The sequence below is a fragment of the Hyperolius riggenbachi genome, chromosome 3 (assembly GCF_040937935.1).
Source record: "Hyperolius riggenbachi isolate aHypRig1 chromosome 3, aHypRig1.pri, whole genome shotgun sequence".
NCBI classification, from domain to species: domain Eukaryota; kingdom Metazoa; phylum Chordata; class Amphibia; order Anura; family Hyperoliidae; genus Hyperolius; species Hyperolius riggenbachi.
This window is the reverse complement of record NC_090648.1, coordinates 236062626-236077945: the sequence shown is the minus strand read 5'-3', so window position 1 is coordinate 236077945 and position 15320 is coordinate 236062626. Positions and strand designations below refer to the sequence as shown.

The following is a 15320-nucleotide window of genomic DNA, read 5'->3' as shown; positions in this document are numbered from 1 at the left end:
GTATCTGTGGGCACAGGAAGAAATGACTTGTAGGTGGGATTGCAGTGACAAATAAAATATGTAAATGAGGAGGAAACAAATGCCACAGTAGGAAGTGAATGGAGGAAGCAGCAGGGGACATATAGGAGGAGGTGAAAAGATGGAAGAGGAAACAATGTCCCACTCTAACCCTAATGTGTGACTCCAAGCTCTGTGTCCATTTTAGTTCAAGTTTTTTTTTCAGATTTTGACCACTGACTCTCTGCACTGACATTTTTTTCTTCCAACACAACTTCCATGTTAGCTGCTGAGAATGTAACCATTTCCTGTTTCTATTTTTGTGCTGTAAAACTTGTAAACAGAGTTTTCTGTTTTTGAAATATATTCGGAAAGAGGATTGACTACATGGACAACAGTTTGATTTTGAAAGCCTAGTTCCTCTTAAAGGAGTTATCAGCGCCACTGTCAATGATGGCCACATTGCCCGCTGCGTACTCCTCCGCTCTCCGCCACCGTCCCGGTCTCCGCGCACGGTGCAGAGGCCAACCCCGAGGTCGTCCTTACTGCGACTGCGCGAGGCGCGGCGCTGTCAATTATGGCCACGTTGCCCGCAGCGTACTGCGCAGGTGCAGTAGTTTTGCGCCTGCACAGCATGCAGCAGGCAACGTGGCCATGATTGATAGCGGCGCTTCACACAGCCTCAGTAAGGACGACCTTCGGGGTCGGCCTCTGCACCGTGCGTGGAGACCGGGATGGTGGCGGAGAACGGAGAGCAGTCAGCGTGGGACAGTCTGCTGCAAGGGGCTGGAGAAAGCCCCAGGTGAGTAAAGCTTTTTTTTTTTTTGCCTGATAGCTCCTTTAAGGTTAAATATGAATATTCAAAATATCCTAATGTTTTTCCCCGCTTAGCCAAGGGGCTTGATTCACTAAGACAAATAGCATGCCTTATCCAAGTTAACATGCCTTATCAGAGATAACACACCTTATCAGAGTATCATAGCAAGCACTACAAACTTATGCTTGCTAATTGGCAATGACAAGAGCTCCACTCATCCTGCCCTGAATCCCTGCGGGTTCGTAGCGCTCGCTATGCTATGCTGATAGGGGGTGTTAACTGCTCAAGCAGTGCAGCGCAAATAACATTTTTAAAGTACTGCTGTAGAATGCACTACTAACTTACTTGCGCTACCCCAAAATAAACGGCTGCTCCAATTGCTCCACTCTGGACCCTGTCAGGTCCAGTGACTTTGTAGGTCGAGTTCCCCCACTTTGATTGGCCCAATAAGGCTATCTGTTACTTGACAGGCAGCCTATTGGGCCAAAGTGCGGGGATCTCGTCCTACAAAGTGAATCAACCCCCAAGTCAGCTAGCTAATTGTACAAGCTGTTAGTATTTCTCCTGTCTGGCTCTCGGGGAAATTGCTGATGTTGCTGAAACCCAAGAGAAGCTGAAGACGTGTCTGACATTTCCACTGCCCGGTGGATCAACTGTACACACATCACCATAGCAACGGGGCAATATGGCCCTCTTCTGCGCATGCACACTGTCTCAGTTTGAAGCATACTGTATGGCTCTCACAGAATTACATTTTAAGATATGTGGCGTTTATGGCTCTCTCAGCCAAAAAGGTTCCTGACCCCTGCTATAGAAGCTTACCTATGAAGGCACAATTTTTAAACATTCTTAGAAAATATTCTGTACATATATTGTGCCTCTGAGCACCATTATGGGAACGTTAGTAATGTGGATTGCCTAATGTGCTTTAGGAAATCCCTAATATGTTGGCGATATATAAATACAGGAAATAAGTGAATAAATATTTTTATGTTCTTAGTTGTTTCTGTTGCACTCTGGTCAGATTTGAAATATACAGTAAGTCATGTGGCTTTTGATTGATGCAAATTGCTGCTTCACTAAAGGAATTAGTCAAGGAATGGTTTTTAGTTAATCCCTCTCCCTGTAACTCCCAGAGCCCAGCTGTCTGGTCCAGATTATCAAGGTTTGGCAAACAGGGCTCGCTGGCCACAAAGCACCCTTCCCAAACACCATGGTAACACGGGTTAAAAAAAAATCTTATTGTTTGTCTGTTTCCACGCTGAACTCTCGCAGCCACATTATCCAGCTAATTATTGTTTTAGCAGAGGACTTCCTCACACAATTCCTTTCATGGAGTCATTTCCATTGAACTCGCATCCTGCAGATATCTTGGTTTGGGCTGGAGAAGGAGGAGTTTCCTATGTTATTGTTTTCTTTTTTTTTCTGTTTTTTTATCTGGTCCACCCAGCTTTCCTATTGGAGAGACTGGGGTAGCGGATTTGCCCAGCCTGGCCATTAGTTTTGAACAGCCAAGTGGGGGATTTATCGCAGCAAGTGCAGAAGGGGATCAGCAGCATCATCATCATCAGCAGAGGGAATCCCAGAGAGCAGCGAGCAGCAATCACAAGTGACACTGCGCAGAGCACCTCTGACTGTGTGTCCATGGGAAAGAAGCTAAAGGGCTTTACAAAGGGCAGGCTGTGATGTGGAGGAGTGCTGCACCATACTCTGGATAGTATCACTTTCCCAGCCGGGACTCAGTATACGCGTGAAGCCTCTGGATAAGATAAGAGCAAAGGAAAACACATCAGCTGGTGACCCCTTCCATAAGATAAGCAGAGCAGCTTCTCGTGAACTCCTCATCATCCTCCTCGGGTCTCCCTGAGCAGTCAGCCATGGCCAGGCTCTGCCTAGTGCTGGGAATCCTCTGTGCTGTGGGTGAGTGCGTTTATGTCCCTTGAATTCATTGAGTTCCCGCTGCATGTCGCCATCCTCCCCTCCCTTCTCCTGATGCTCTATAGTCACACGCTCCGCCGAGGAATTTGCTGTAAATAGGCAGCACTCATTGTTGGCTCTTCTCTGCAATAAAGGAGGAAAATGCGAGGGCAGTGCATGTTTCTATTACATCTTGTTCATATGCTAACGAAAGTCTGGATTCTGGGTCAGTTTTCCAAACTGTGCTGTGACTTTACAACTAGCACGGGAAGTAAAGGAATTTTGCAGAAAGGAATCTTTGAAAGAGCATCCCATTCATTCTTAGGTATCCGTACAGCAGGAAAGCACATTCTCCTGCGCTGTCCACTGTGCGCCCAACACAGATCTTCTCCAGGAACCTGTTACTACTGCAGGCTGGGGTGTTCTGGTAGGGGCAGTCAGGCTCTGGTGCTGGGCGCTCCTGCCTGATGGCTCCTGGAGCAGATTAACAGCAACATTAATTACCGGTATACACAGCATGGAGATATTTCCAATATGCAAATTGTTCAGTAATTTTGGCTCTTATCCAATTCACTAGGAGATCATTTTTTATCTTCAATTTAAAATAGCTTTTCTACACTCTGCAAATGGAAAAAATATCGAACAGTAGGAGAAAAAGTACTTTCAAAATTATTCTTACAATTTTCTAGCTTGCTGGTGGCTTCAAAGGCATTTTACTGACAAGGGCCCATATGCAATTAAGTTTTTCTACTACGTTTTCTCCTAGGAGATCATTTTTCATCTTTGATTTACAATAACTTTTCAGCACTTTGCAATGGAAAAAGTACCAACATCATGTAGGTGAAAAAGTACTATCAGAATTATTTTGAGCAATTTTTTTTGCTTGCTGGTGGTTTAGAAGGCATTTTATTGACAAGTTTGAAAATCTAACCTAGGAGAAAACTCAGGAGAAAAACGTAATTGCATATGGGCCACGATGTGAAAATATCACCTAGGAGAAAACTTGAAAAGGAGAAAAAGTGAATTGCACAAGGTCTAATGTACTCTGTTTATATAAATATTCTACTAATATACTCAGAAAGTATACTAGGTGTATAAGAAGTAGGGCTGTGGAGTGGAAGGCAAGGAAATGGAGTTGGAGCAATTTTTGCTTACCTGGAGTTGGGGTCGGTGGTTTAATAAACTGAGGAGCCTGAACATTTTTGTACCCACTCCATAGCCCTGCAAGGGTTGGGAAGTTGGAGTCGAGGAGTCAGAGCAATTTTGGGTACCTGGAGTCGGAGGTTTAATAAACTGAGGAGTCTGTGTCAGATGATTTTTGTACCAACTCCAAAGCCATGATAAGAAAGAGACATCACACCACAGCTTATGGCTAAAGCAGGTGTATTGGAGTGAACATCACACTACATACTTTAGGCACAGGTGAAGGGTGGCCTACCATAGGGGTTTTCTATACGTCATATACAGACATATGCTGTACATAAATTACAGTATTATTTTTTTTTACTGTCTGGCATAAATGCAGGTGTATTGGTGTGATGGAAAGAAATTATTAATGAACTTGTCAAGATACAAACAGACTTTTTAAGTTATCATGCTTATCTTTTATCTTGAATGCACGTACTGTATATTATCATTGACTTTACCCACAATGATTATTGGTGATCATTTCAAGTGACAGTTTCAGGAGTGATCACTGTAAAGACAAGTGACAACTGAACTATATAATATGGAGGGGGCACAAAAATCAGAGGATGAGTGGGAGGAGCCAGACAATATTGGGTGATGCAGAAAAGTGGATCACTAAACAATGCCAAGGGTACCTGTACTAGATTTATACTCAAGATGATCATGAATGCTTATCACATGCATGGAAAATTCTGTATTTCTATGTAGCTTTAGATGACTTATGACAAAAGAATCAGCAATGCCCCCCACCCCTTTTTTCTCTCACCCTACCCACCTCATGCTGGCATTTACCACATTAACACTGTCCGTCCTAATCAATGCTCATTGGCTAATTGTGATGTGAATGCTTTGGTTTTTAACAGACTTTCATTAGTTTATCAAATGTATTCCTAAATTTAAACTATGTTTAAATTGTGGTTAAACAAGGCAACATCAGTGTATAAGATTTGGTACCAGTGAATAGTAGAAGCCGTCAGATGCACACCTGCTGTGCACATTAGATGGGCTTAGTCACCCTATGCTGGCTCATGTATAAAGTGTGCCTCATGTTATACACTACACATTCCACATGTTTGTGAAGCAGTAATGAGCTATCAGTGTCAGCTCCACAGTGTGGGAAAGTGTGTCTTCTTCACCGAAGAATAGTTTCTGGTGGGGGACCAATTCCCAGGGGCTCCCATAGTAGAGGTAGGCAGCAGTGCTGATATGAATTTATTTTTTTGTTACCCCTCAGTCATGTGACCGCATGGAATCCTCATGACATGACCCATCACTTCTTTGCATGTTAGATTTCCTATTCTATCTGTTTGAACATTGAACGAAGACTGACTATTTTTCATTTACAATTTCCAAGTATCAAAAAGTAAAATTAAATTCTGCTTTTACTGAAAATTCAGCTTGCTTACTTTGTTGCTTTCTTCAACTACAAGCACAACCATTCCACAGGTTTCTTAACAGAAAATGTGGAATGGGCGTGTCTCAGCCAGCTGCAATCATGTGATTAATGTACAGGTGCAAGAGGAGTAACAGGGGCACCTGCTCTGTCTGCGCTTTGTGCCGCTAAATAGTTATACTGAAAGACAGGAATATGTTGGCAGTTTGTGTTTGAAACAAGAGTTCTGTTGCTAAGTACGATCTGACTTTACTGTCAGTTCTGGAAATACATGTTTGAAAAGATCATAATTATAAACCGCTAAAAGACCTCTGAGGTCTTGTTAGTTTATAGCAATTCGTATGTATTTATAACACTGACATCTTCCGTACCACTTTATAGAGTTTGTCTGATGTGTGTACCAACAACCCTTATCTTCTGTATCTCATTTAATGTGGACAACAAGAAGTTGGCCAGCATGGATATTTTTCTACAACTCCTTTGTCCTCGGGTACTTCAGGAGTGTACACAGAAAAAAAGTGTCCAAAAATGTCAGCGCAGCGCCGGGTGAAACCTTTCAAGACACCAGTAGAATATAGGCAATATTATTGATATTCTACTATTGGGCGGTGGCTAAAGCTGATAGTAAAAAATATCAGTAATTTTACCGATATTCTGTTATCGCATTATTTAACCTACCTCTCACACTACCCCTCCCCTCTTCTTACACCTAACACTAACTCCCCTCTTACTCCTAACACTATCCTACCGATTATCTGCTACAAACACTACCCCCCCCCACCTACACCTAACACTAGCTTCCTTACCTACTCTTGACACTAACACCCCACCTACTCTTAACACTAACCCCCTTACCTACTCCTGACACTAACCCCACCTACACCTAACACCAACCCCCCAACTACTCCTAACACTAAACCCCAACTTCTAACACTACCCCCCCCCACACACACACACACACACACACCTACTCCTAACACGAATTTCCTTACCTACTCCTAACACTAACCTCCCAAATACTCCTAACCTTAACCCCCTTACCTACTCCTGACACCAACCCTCCACCTACTCCTAACAACAACCCCCCACCTACTCCTAACACTTTCTCTCTTACCTACTCCTAACACTATCCCCCCAACTACTCCTAACACTAAATCCCAACTTCTCCTAACACTAACCCCCCCACCTATTCCTAACTCTAACCTACCGATTATCTATCTCTAACACTACATCCCCCCCCCCCCCTCCCCAGCCTAGCCTAACACTATTAATGCTGACGTGCACCATATCAATTACACCCAAAGGCACTGTCTGTTGCTCCACCGCTATCTGTGCCATTCCCCCACCTCTATTTATCGACTTTCAGCACTCAGCTATCCCAAATTATACACGGGGCACCGCTATAGTCGCAATTAACTTAGCGGTCTATGCGGCGCCAAAATTACCAGATGCATGGTCCCATCCAAATTACCCGCTTCGCCTCAGGAACCCTAATGCTTGGCCTACTCCACCACTCTCCATAGGGCAGAACATGCAACTCGAACGTGCTGAATGTGTGTGAATTGTCACTGGCTGCAGACAGTGCTGGTGGCTATTCTTTATATTTCAGAGGTGATTACAGTGTGGTAGAATGCTGGAAGTCCAGACATTTAACTGCAGCCAGACCTACAAAGCACAGCTGATTACAGAAATGAAAATCCAGCAAACTAGCTATAATGCTTAGTCCTACAGAAAAGGGAGGAGGGAAATCATGGACCTCATACTGCAGGGAAGTGGAAATTCCTCAAACAAGGCCAGTCCTAGAGGATGGGCAAGTCTTGTGTAGACATTGTTGCCTGATCTGACTGTGAACAGCTGTAACAGGCAACAATTGTCTATTGTCTGCACAGTGCTTTGAACTGGCCACACTCGGGCAGCCCTTTTATTTTAACATTTGAATAGTCATAGCATCATAACCAACTATGCGAAGTGAGAGTCCACCCAAACAATCCTTTCATCTTGTAGGTACTTCATCACGCTACACAATTGCTACAAAATGTTTCTGATCCAAGAAAAAAAAAATCATGTCAGCAGACAGTTTTTGAGAAACACGGGAGCATGTGTTTCTGTAGACAACAGGCTCCGTTTACATCAACATCTGTAGGTGGGGCATACAATGCCTTTCAGGTGCTCCTTTCCACCAGCCGGGCACTTGCTAGAACTTGGCACGGGCAGTGGAGAGGCATTTGCAGCATGGAGACACGTTTGAGGCAGTTCTTTGCTGCCTGGCAACCAGACGCGTGTTAAGCCTGCATCTTTCTGTGTGAATGAGCCCTAAGATTCAGAACTAGATTAAGCTGTGATTTTGAAGGTGTACCTAAGATCTGGCATTTCTCCATATCAGCTTATTCATTCATATAAAGATAGCAGCTTTGGGGGGGATCTGGACAAGCTATTACAATAGAAGAGTTGTGTCACAAACTGTACAGAGCAGTGTGTACAAACAATAGTGATCTGTATATTTCTGAAAACTTGTCCTTTTACTCCCAATCATTTTACATTAGCCTTTTGATTGCCACATTAAAGAAACATTTGTAGAGTGTGGGAACGATTGGGATGTGTAAAGCATTGTTCTGGCATTTCTACAACATTTACACAGGGCCAAAATAAAATAATTTTTGCATTTTATTAGTGGTAAAAACTGTGTACTTAGTGTGTACTAACTGGCTAGCACAGAGGACCTATCAAAAAAAGTCCTAAAGCTCTGTTTTACTGTGCCATTCTTCATGTCTGATGGATTCTTTGTTCAGGGACCTCTTGTGCCCCCATCTTTACCATTTAGACATTATGGACTTAACCATTTGAAAAGGGAGCATAGCTCAGTATGCATCTCACCTCACAACATAAAAGGCACTTTACATCTTCTGGACAAGTAGAAGCATTGTAGGATATTATATGTTGGGCAGCTTTAAGGCTAAGTGACTAGCACTTCACCCTATCAGTGCTAAAGATCCAGGCTCACTTCTCAGCCAGGACACACTGTAGAGTCTGTGGCCTGTATTCGATTCACCTTTTTTTGTATCAATAATTTGTATTACTGAGATCGGGGACCAGGGGCGTAACAATAGACCCTGCAAGGGATGCAGCTGCAGGGGGGCCCAGAAGCAGGGGGCCCCGTGGGGGGAGAAGTTTCTTTTCCCTGTCCTTAGAGACTGACAACTAAGAGTATGGAGAAAAAAAAATCTGCTCTCTACACACACTGATAAGGAATCGTACAAAGTTTTGCAGATACAGATTTGCAGACAGTCCCTATTCAGTGTTCAGTAGGGTCAAGAGGGGCCCCCATCCAAAGTTTTGCAGGGGGGCCCCAGTGTTCTCCCCAGAATTTTTTTCCAGCTGGGTGGCATGAAAAAAGTAGCCGGGTGGGGCGAGATGAAAGAATGCAGGGCCAGTGCTTCTCTGCACATTTCTGCTTACAGCAGAGGTGGAGTTGAGCCGATGACAGCCGGGTGCTCACCAAAACTAGCCGGGTGGAGTACCCGGCTAAAAGAGCCTGGGGAGAACACTGGGGCCCATATGCAATTAACTTTTTCTCTTAAGTTTTCTCTTAGGAGATACGTTTTCATCTTCTATTTAGACTAACTTTACAGTACTTTGCAATGGAAAAAGTACCAAAAAGTAGGTGAAAAAGTATTGCCAATATTATTTTGAGTATTTTCTTGCTTTCTGGTAGTTTAAACAGCATTTTATTGACAAGTTTGAAAATATCACCTAGGAGAAAACTCGTGAGAAAAAGTTAATTGCATATGGGCCCAGGTCTCGAGCGAGCAAGAGAGTGATTCAACGATAAACATGCATTGGGCAATTGTCAGAAATATACATGAGCTCAAGGTATAACAAGGCATCTTATTCAGAATATTAATATTATCTGAAATATAAACAGGTACTATGTCTTATGACAAAGATGAAACAGCATGACCATTACCAACTAGCTTCCTCAAATCAACATATAAAAAAGATCTCTGTCAACCTGCCCATCAAGGAACCGGAGACGGCAAACTTTTTCTTTTAAATCTGCAGATGTTGGTAGCACTGTATAATAGCTGAATAACAATATGTTTGTCTTGTGCGTAACACACAAGTTTAAACATAGTTTTTATGTATTTAATAATTTAAAAGATCATCATTTTATATTGTTATGTATAATAAAATTGTATAAAATAATTTTTAATTTTTGTTACAAAGTGAAGGAAAATACCAGCCACATCAATTCATATCACCTAATTTCTTCCTCAGCAATCCCCAGCTTCTTGCTCACTTCCTCTTAGCCCCACCCATTTAGTCTGAGGTAATTATAAGATGTCAGTCAGCAGGGAGGTGTGGGGTGTGGTTTCAGCTGACAGAACAATCACTCTACCTCTCTTCATGTCTGTGTGACTGCAGGTGGAGTTAGTTGCTGAGGCAGTGAGGATCTATAGCAGGGGTCTCAAACTCGCGACCCGCGGGCCATTTGCGGCCCTCGATACAATATTTTGTGGCCCTCGCTGGCAAAAGCTTCCTTATAGTTCGCTTCAGTGCTCCCAAGTAATCCGCCGCATCCCCGCCGCTAAACGAGGGCTGCAGAGCCCCCAAATCGCCCGCAGGGCAATCCGCCGGCATTTCCTGGAAGGAGCAGAGCTTTCAGCTTCAGCTCTGCCCCTCCTGATGTCAATCGCTGCACGGATCGCCACCTCTCCCCGCCCCTCTGTGTGAAAGAAGAGTGAGAGGGGCGGGCAGAGGCGCCGCAATTGTGAAATTCCTTATGCGGCCCAGCCTCATCCTGACTTTGCCTCCTGCGGCCCCCAGGTAAATTGAGTTTGAGACCCCTGATCTATAGACTGGTGGAGCAAATATTCCTTTTCCTTGTTCTGTAACTTTTTTATTACCGTATTTCATTTTCTTATTTGTTTTGTATTTTTTTTTACTGGTAATTTGTATAATACTTTTTATGCATAATTAATGTAAAATAATTTTCTATTGAAATGCATATAAAAAACTGTGCTTGGCAGTTGGAGCATTTCTCAAACTGGCCAATTGACGTTTCCATATTACTGTGTAGTCACTCATTGGCAAAGCTTGAAAATAAAATATTGAAAAATCTGTAGAAAAGCTCTGTGTTCAGTCAAACAAACCAATTTTATAAGATCTCCTCATGACCAGGAATAGTGTCTGCTGTCTGCTGTTAAAATCTGCTGTTAACACCTGTAACTGGGCCGCGGCTTTAAAGTCCTTCTAAAAACAAATAAACAGCAGGGCTATTGCTGACTTGTTCAGCATTGTTCTGCATGTCCAACTGCCCTGTGTCCATATGTCCACCAGTCCGACGAAGGCTTTTTATAAGCCGAAAGCTCACTGTTTATCCATCTCTAAGTTAGCCAATAAATGGTATCATCCTGATTCAAAACTCCTTGCTTTTACTTATGGCTAACACGGTACAACACTCTACTGCTTCCACAATATAAGGTATACAAGGCCTCCATTCTCTTCCAGTCATATGTCCCACATCATAGGATTTCAGATCCTTACTCCTGGCAATCCTAATTTCCAAACACTAAGGCCCGGTTCACATTAGCGTTTGCCAACGGAACCGGCCGTACGGATCCGTGGTCCGTTCCGCTGATTGGACAAGAAAATGCGTCGGGACCCAATTTTCCGGACCGTTTCGCTCAGCGGAATGGAACCGGAAGGTTTTGCAGCACATAAGAACCAATGAAAACAGACGTTTTACAACACACTGGCGGTAAAACGGACCATTTTCACCGGATCCAGCTGGCCTGATCCGTATGTCCGGTTCCGTAAAACAGCGCTAATGTGAACCGGGCCTAACACTAGATCCAGTTGATGGCTTTTTCTGATCAAGTTTGTCTCATTTAGAATTTGATTTACTGGGTCACCGTGCAACCAATTTTAATTTGTTTCAATTATTTTCACTGAATCAAGTGTCCACTCCCTGAAGTATGCCATACAGTGTATGCCTTGCTACGCAGTTTGGTTTCATAATGGAATTGTTAGGCTCCCTGCACACTGCAAATCCGTTTTCCGATTCCGATTTCGATTCCGTTTCCGATTCCGATTCCGATTCCGTTTCCGATTTTCCTTGAATACATTCAACAGAAAAACGGATCAAAAAACGCAGCATGCAGTTAAGATTAAAAATCTGAATCGGAATCGGATGTAAAAACAGATTAAAAATCTGAATCTGAATCTGATTTGCTTGCAGTGTGCAAGAGGCCTAAGGCTCCCTGCACACTGCAAATCCGTTTTCCGATTCCGATTCCGATTCCGTTTCCGATTCCGATTCCGATTCCGTTTCCGATTTTCCTTAAATACATTCAACAGAAAAACGGATCAAAAAACGCAGCATGCAGTTAAGATTAAAAATCTGAATCGGAATCGGATGTAAAAACAGATTAAAAAGCGGAATCGGAATCTGAAATGCATGCAGTGTGCAAGAGGCCTTACTTTGACATTTTCACCATACAGAAGGTTTCCACCATTTCTCAGCTGGGAAAGGAATGCTTGTAATCTTACTTGGCTTCTCAGGGGACAATGAACATCTCTGTTACAGGTTTACATTTAAGCTTCTGGTTATCAGTGTCAGCAATGCGCTCCCACATTCTACACTTCCTCTGTTACTGTATGGAGGGTAGAGTGAATACTAGCTAACATTTCAGACCTAGATTTACCCTAAAGTATATTTACTGTACTTAATTGAAATTAGACAACACCTATAACTGTGCAGTGCAATTTTTATATCGAATAACCTCTAGTTTTGTCTCTATAGTGGTAAAACAAGTGGAATCGGAATTTTCAGGATCACTGAAATTGTTCTACATTGTGTAGAATAGATGACAAGCCCAGGATATACATGGTTTACAGTGCAGCTACACCAGTGTGATCTTATGCAGAATTACAATCACACTTTACCCTTTGTCAAAACATGACTAAAGCACAGAGCAGGATCATTCACTGGGCAACCTAGGCAGGTGCCTGGACCCTAGTGAGTGTCAAGGGGCCCACCAGCCATTTTTTTTACCTCTCTCCACTTCAGGTTACCAAAAGGACCACAAGGGGGTGCCAAATCTAGTGTCTTGCTATGGGCCCAATTACATCCTAAAGAGGAACTCCAGTGAAAATAATGTAATAAAAAATTGCTTCATTTATACAATCATTATGTATAAATTATTTAGTCAGTGTTTGCGATTGTAAAATCTTTCCTTTCCCTGATTTACATTCTGACATTTATCACATGGTGACATTTTTACTGCTGGCAGGGGATGTCAGTGGAAGGAGATGCTGCTTGTTTTTTTTTTGGCAGTTGTAAACAGCTGTTATTTCCCACAATGCAACAATGCTCCCACACTGTGGTGTCAGAACCATGGTCCTGACATCACACTGTGGGAGTGGTTTCACCACAGTATCAGCCATACAGAGCCCCCTCATGATCCGTTTGAGAAAAGGAAAACGATTTCTCACGGGAAAGGGGGTATCAGCTACTTATTGGCATGAAGTTCAATTCTTGGTTACGGTTTCTCTTTAATCCATCTCTGCCAAAGCTTATCACTTAAATAGAAGAGGAACGATTTTTATAATTCCCTTAAAAAGCAAATGCACAAAGCAGTAATGATATACCAGTGACATCCAATCTGATTTAGGTTCTGTGAGGTCCTGCATTATAATTTTTGCTTTAATCAATAAGCTAGATGATGTTCCATTAATGTTGTACTAAAGCTTGTTTACTATTTACAACAATTATCTAATACAGTCCTTCTGAGCCCTTCCACACATGATAGTGATCGCAGTGTCATGTGATTTTCACTAGTTTAGCTTCGCCACGATTATGGGTGTGATCAGCAGATACAATTACGATTCCCAGTGGGGAAAAAAAGCTGCAGGAACTTTTTTTCAAGTGGGAGATCACAAAGCCAGTAGCATAGCAAAACGTTTGCTATGCGATTTTCATACACTTCCATTAATTTAACCCAATCGCAAAGGCAGTAAAAATGCAGCAGGCACTACATTTGTGATTGGGTGTAAAATGGATCTTGTGTCCCGCACACAGGAGTGCCAGTATGTTAATCACGGTGCCCTTGTGATCTCCAAAATGTATGCGCTTCAAAAATCAGATCAAAGTGCATGCCTTTATATACAGCATGACTTCCATCAAAACTTCCCAACTTGAATTACATTACAGCACATTCCGTAAAGAACTACAGGAAATCAGGGGTTGAAATAAATACAGAAGTGGAATTATCGTCACATTCGATCACGTCACCCCTCGTAAATTCTTCCCAAGACAAAAATACTGCATAATGTGACCTGATGTCTGAATCATTCTATGGTCATGTACTTGTCAGTTCTCTCACCTGCTGAGTGCGGACGTGTCCAAACTTCCTATGTGAGTTATACAGGCAGATGGGCAGGGATTTCCTCTGCATTGTGTAGTCATTTGTTTATCAGTCGTCTGCTCTGCCACACCGTGTGACGCATTCAATATTTATGTACATCTGTTACAATTTTGCTATGATAATAATGTTACTTATTAATGATCACCATAATTAATATGAATAACTGTTATTGCGCAGAGGAGCTCTGTATGGCTAGACCTGCACACTGCGTATCCTCCGAGCACCAGAGGGCAGGCCTGGAGGAACAAAGGAGAAGAGCTCGTTAACCCTTCGCTAACAGTGACACATGCATCTCCCTGTTGCGATTACAATTGATTAATTAATAAATGGTAATTATTATTATTTAGAGCTGGCACATATCCTCAGCAGGGCACACACTCTAATGTCTCTGCTAGATGATGAGCTTTAAATTCACATAGGGCTATGACTGTATTTACAGTTACACCTGATCCATGTTAATACAGTAGCATACACTGATCAAGATCTGACCTGCCTGGCTGCATGGAGCTTGACCTGGATGCGGTGACTGGTTCCACCCCTCTCTATCCACGTTACATAGTTAAATTGTTGGTTTGGTGGAAAAAAGACTTCTGTCCATCAAGTCAAGTGCAATCAGTAATATAATATGTTGTGGCCACAGCCAGAAGTCAGCCAAAGTTGGAGCATTTCTCAAACTGGCCAATTTAGCTGTAACATCACCAGCCAAAGTCCAGTATTGGCCGGCCAAGGTGTAAAATGGCTTTCCTGCAATTTTGCTATATTCCCAATGTTGTTTCACGGACAAGACAAAATCTGGAAAGGAGGGGAGGTAAGTGTTTACAAAGAATAGGGGTGGTGGGGGGGGGGGGGGCTAGTGCTAGGAACAGGAGAAGGAAAGTTAGTGTTAGGCAGAAAAAAGAAGGGAAGTTTAGTGTTAGGCAGCATAGACAGGAGGTTTAGTGTTAGGCATGGAAAAAGAGGTTGGAAGAGATGGGGGAAGGTTTGTTTTAGGACAGGAGGAGGGGAGGTTAGTGTTCAAAATAGGCCTACAGGTCCTGCAGTCAGAATAAATCGCTTGTTTGTTACTTCACCAGCCAAGGTATGATGTACACTTTTACATCTGATCTGGGCCACATACCTCATCCATTTCACACACTGGCTGTCAAATTTAAAAGAAAAAGAGAGCAAGTAGAAGCGTGGGTGAGGAAGAGAGAAGCAGAACTGGACACTACACCCAGGTCAAGCTTTGTTTAAGCAGTCTACTGGTCAGATTTGCATGGAGCCTGTATTTGCAGGGCACTACACTATACTAGGTAACTAGTGGCACTGTAAATACAATTAGTGCCATATATGGGGCTAGCAAGAAGTTTTAAATCAGGATGATACCATTTATTGGCTAACTAAAAATGAATAAAAATAAGCAAGCTTTCGGCCTTGCAGCCTTCGTTGGGCTTATATCCTGTTAGTTTGCAGGCTGGTGGTATAGACAGCTTATATACATGCAACATCAAAAGGGAAAACAGATATTTTTTTCAAGCATAAATACATGTCATTAAGATGCCTTAATTCAAACAGACCATCTGAAAGGGGTTAGAGGTTATTA

At 42.7% G+C, this 15320-nt stretch overlaps 1 protein-coding gene across 1 annotated transcript in view; it reads left to right on the top strand.

Annotated features, from left to right (window-relative positions):
* The first annotated feature begins 2117 nt into the window (after positions 1 to 2117).
* Positions 2118 to 15320, top strand: part of PODXL (podocalyxin like) — a 97528-nt gene continuing 84325 nt past the window's right edge. Inside the window, exon 1 of the mRNA XM_068276016.1 lies at positions 2118 to 2734. Within this exon, the coding sequence (XP_068132117.1) occupies positions 2692 to 2734 (43 nt within the window). The 5' untranslated portion in view covers positions 2118 to 2691. The remainder of the gene's footprint in view (positions 2735 to 15320) is intronic.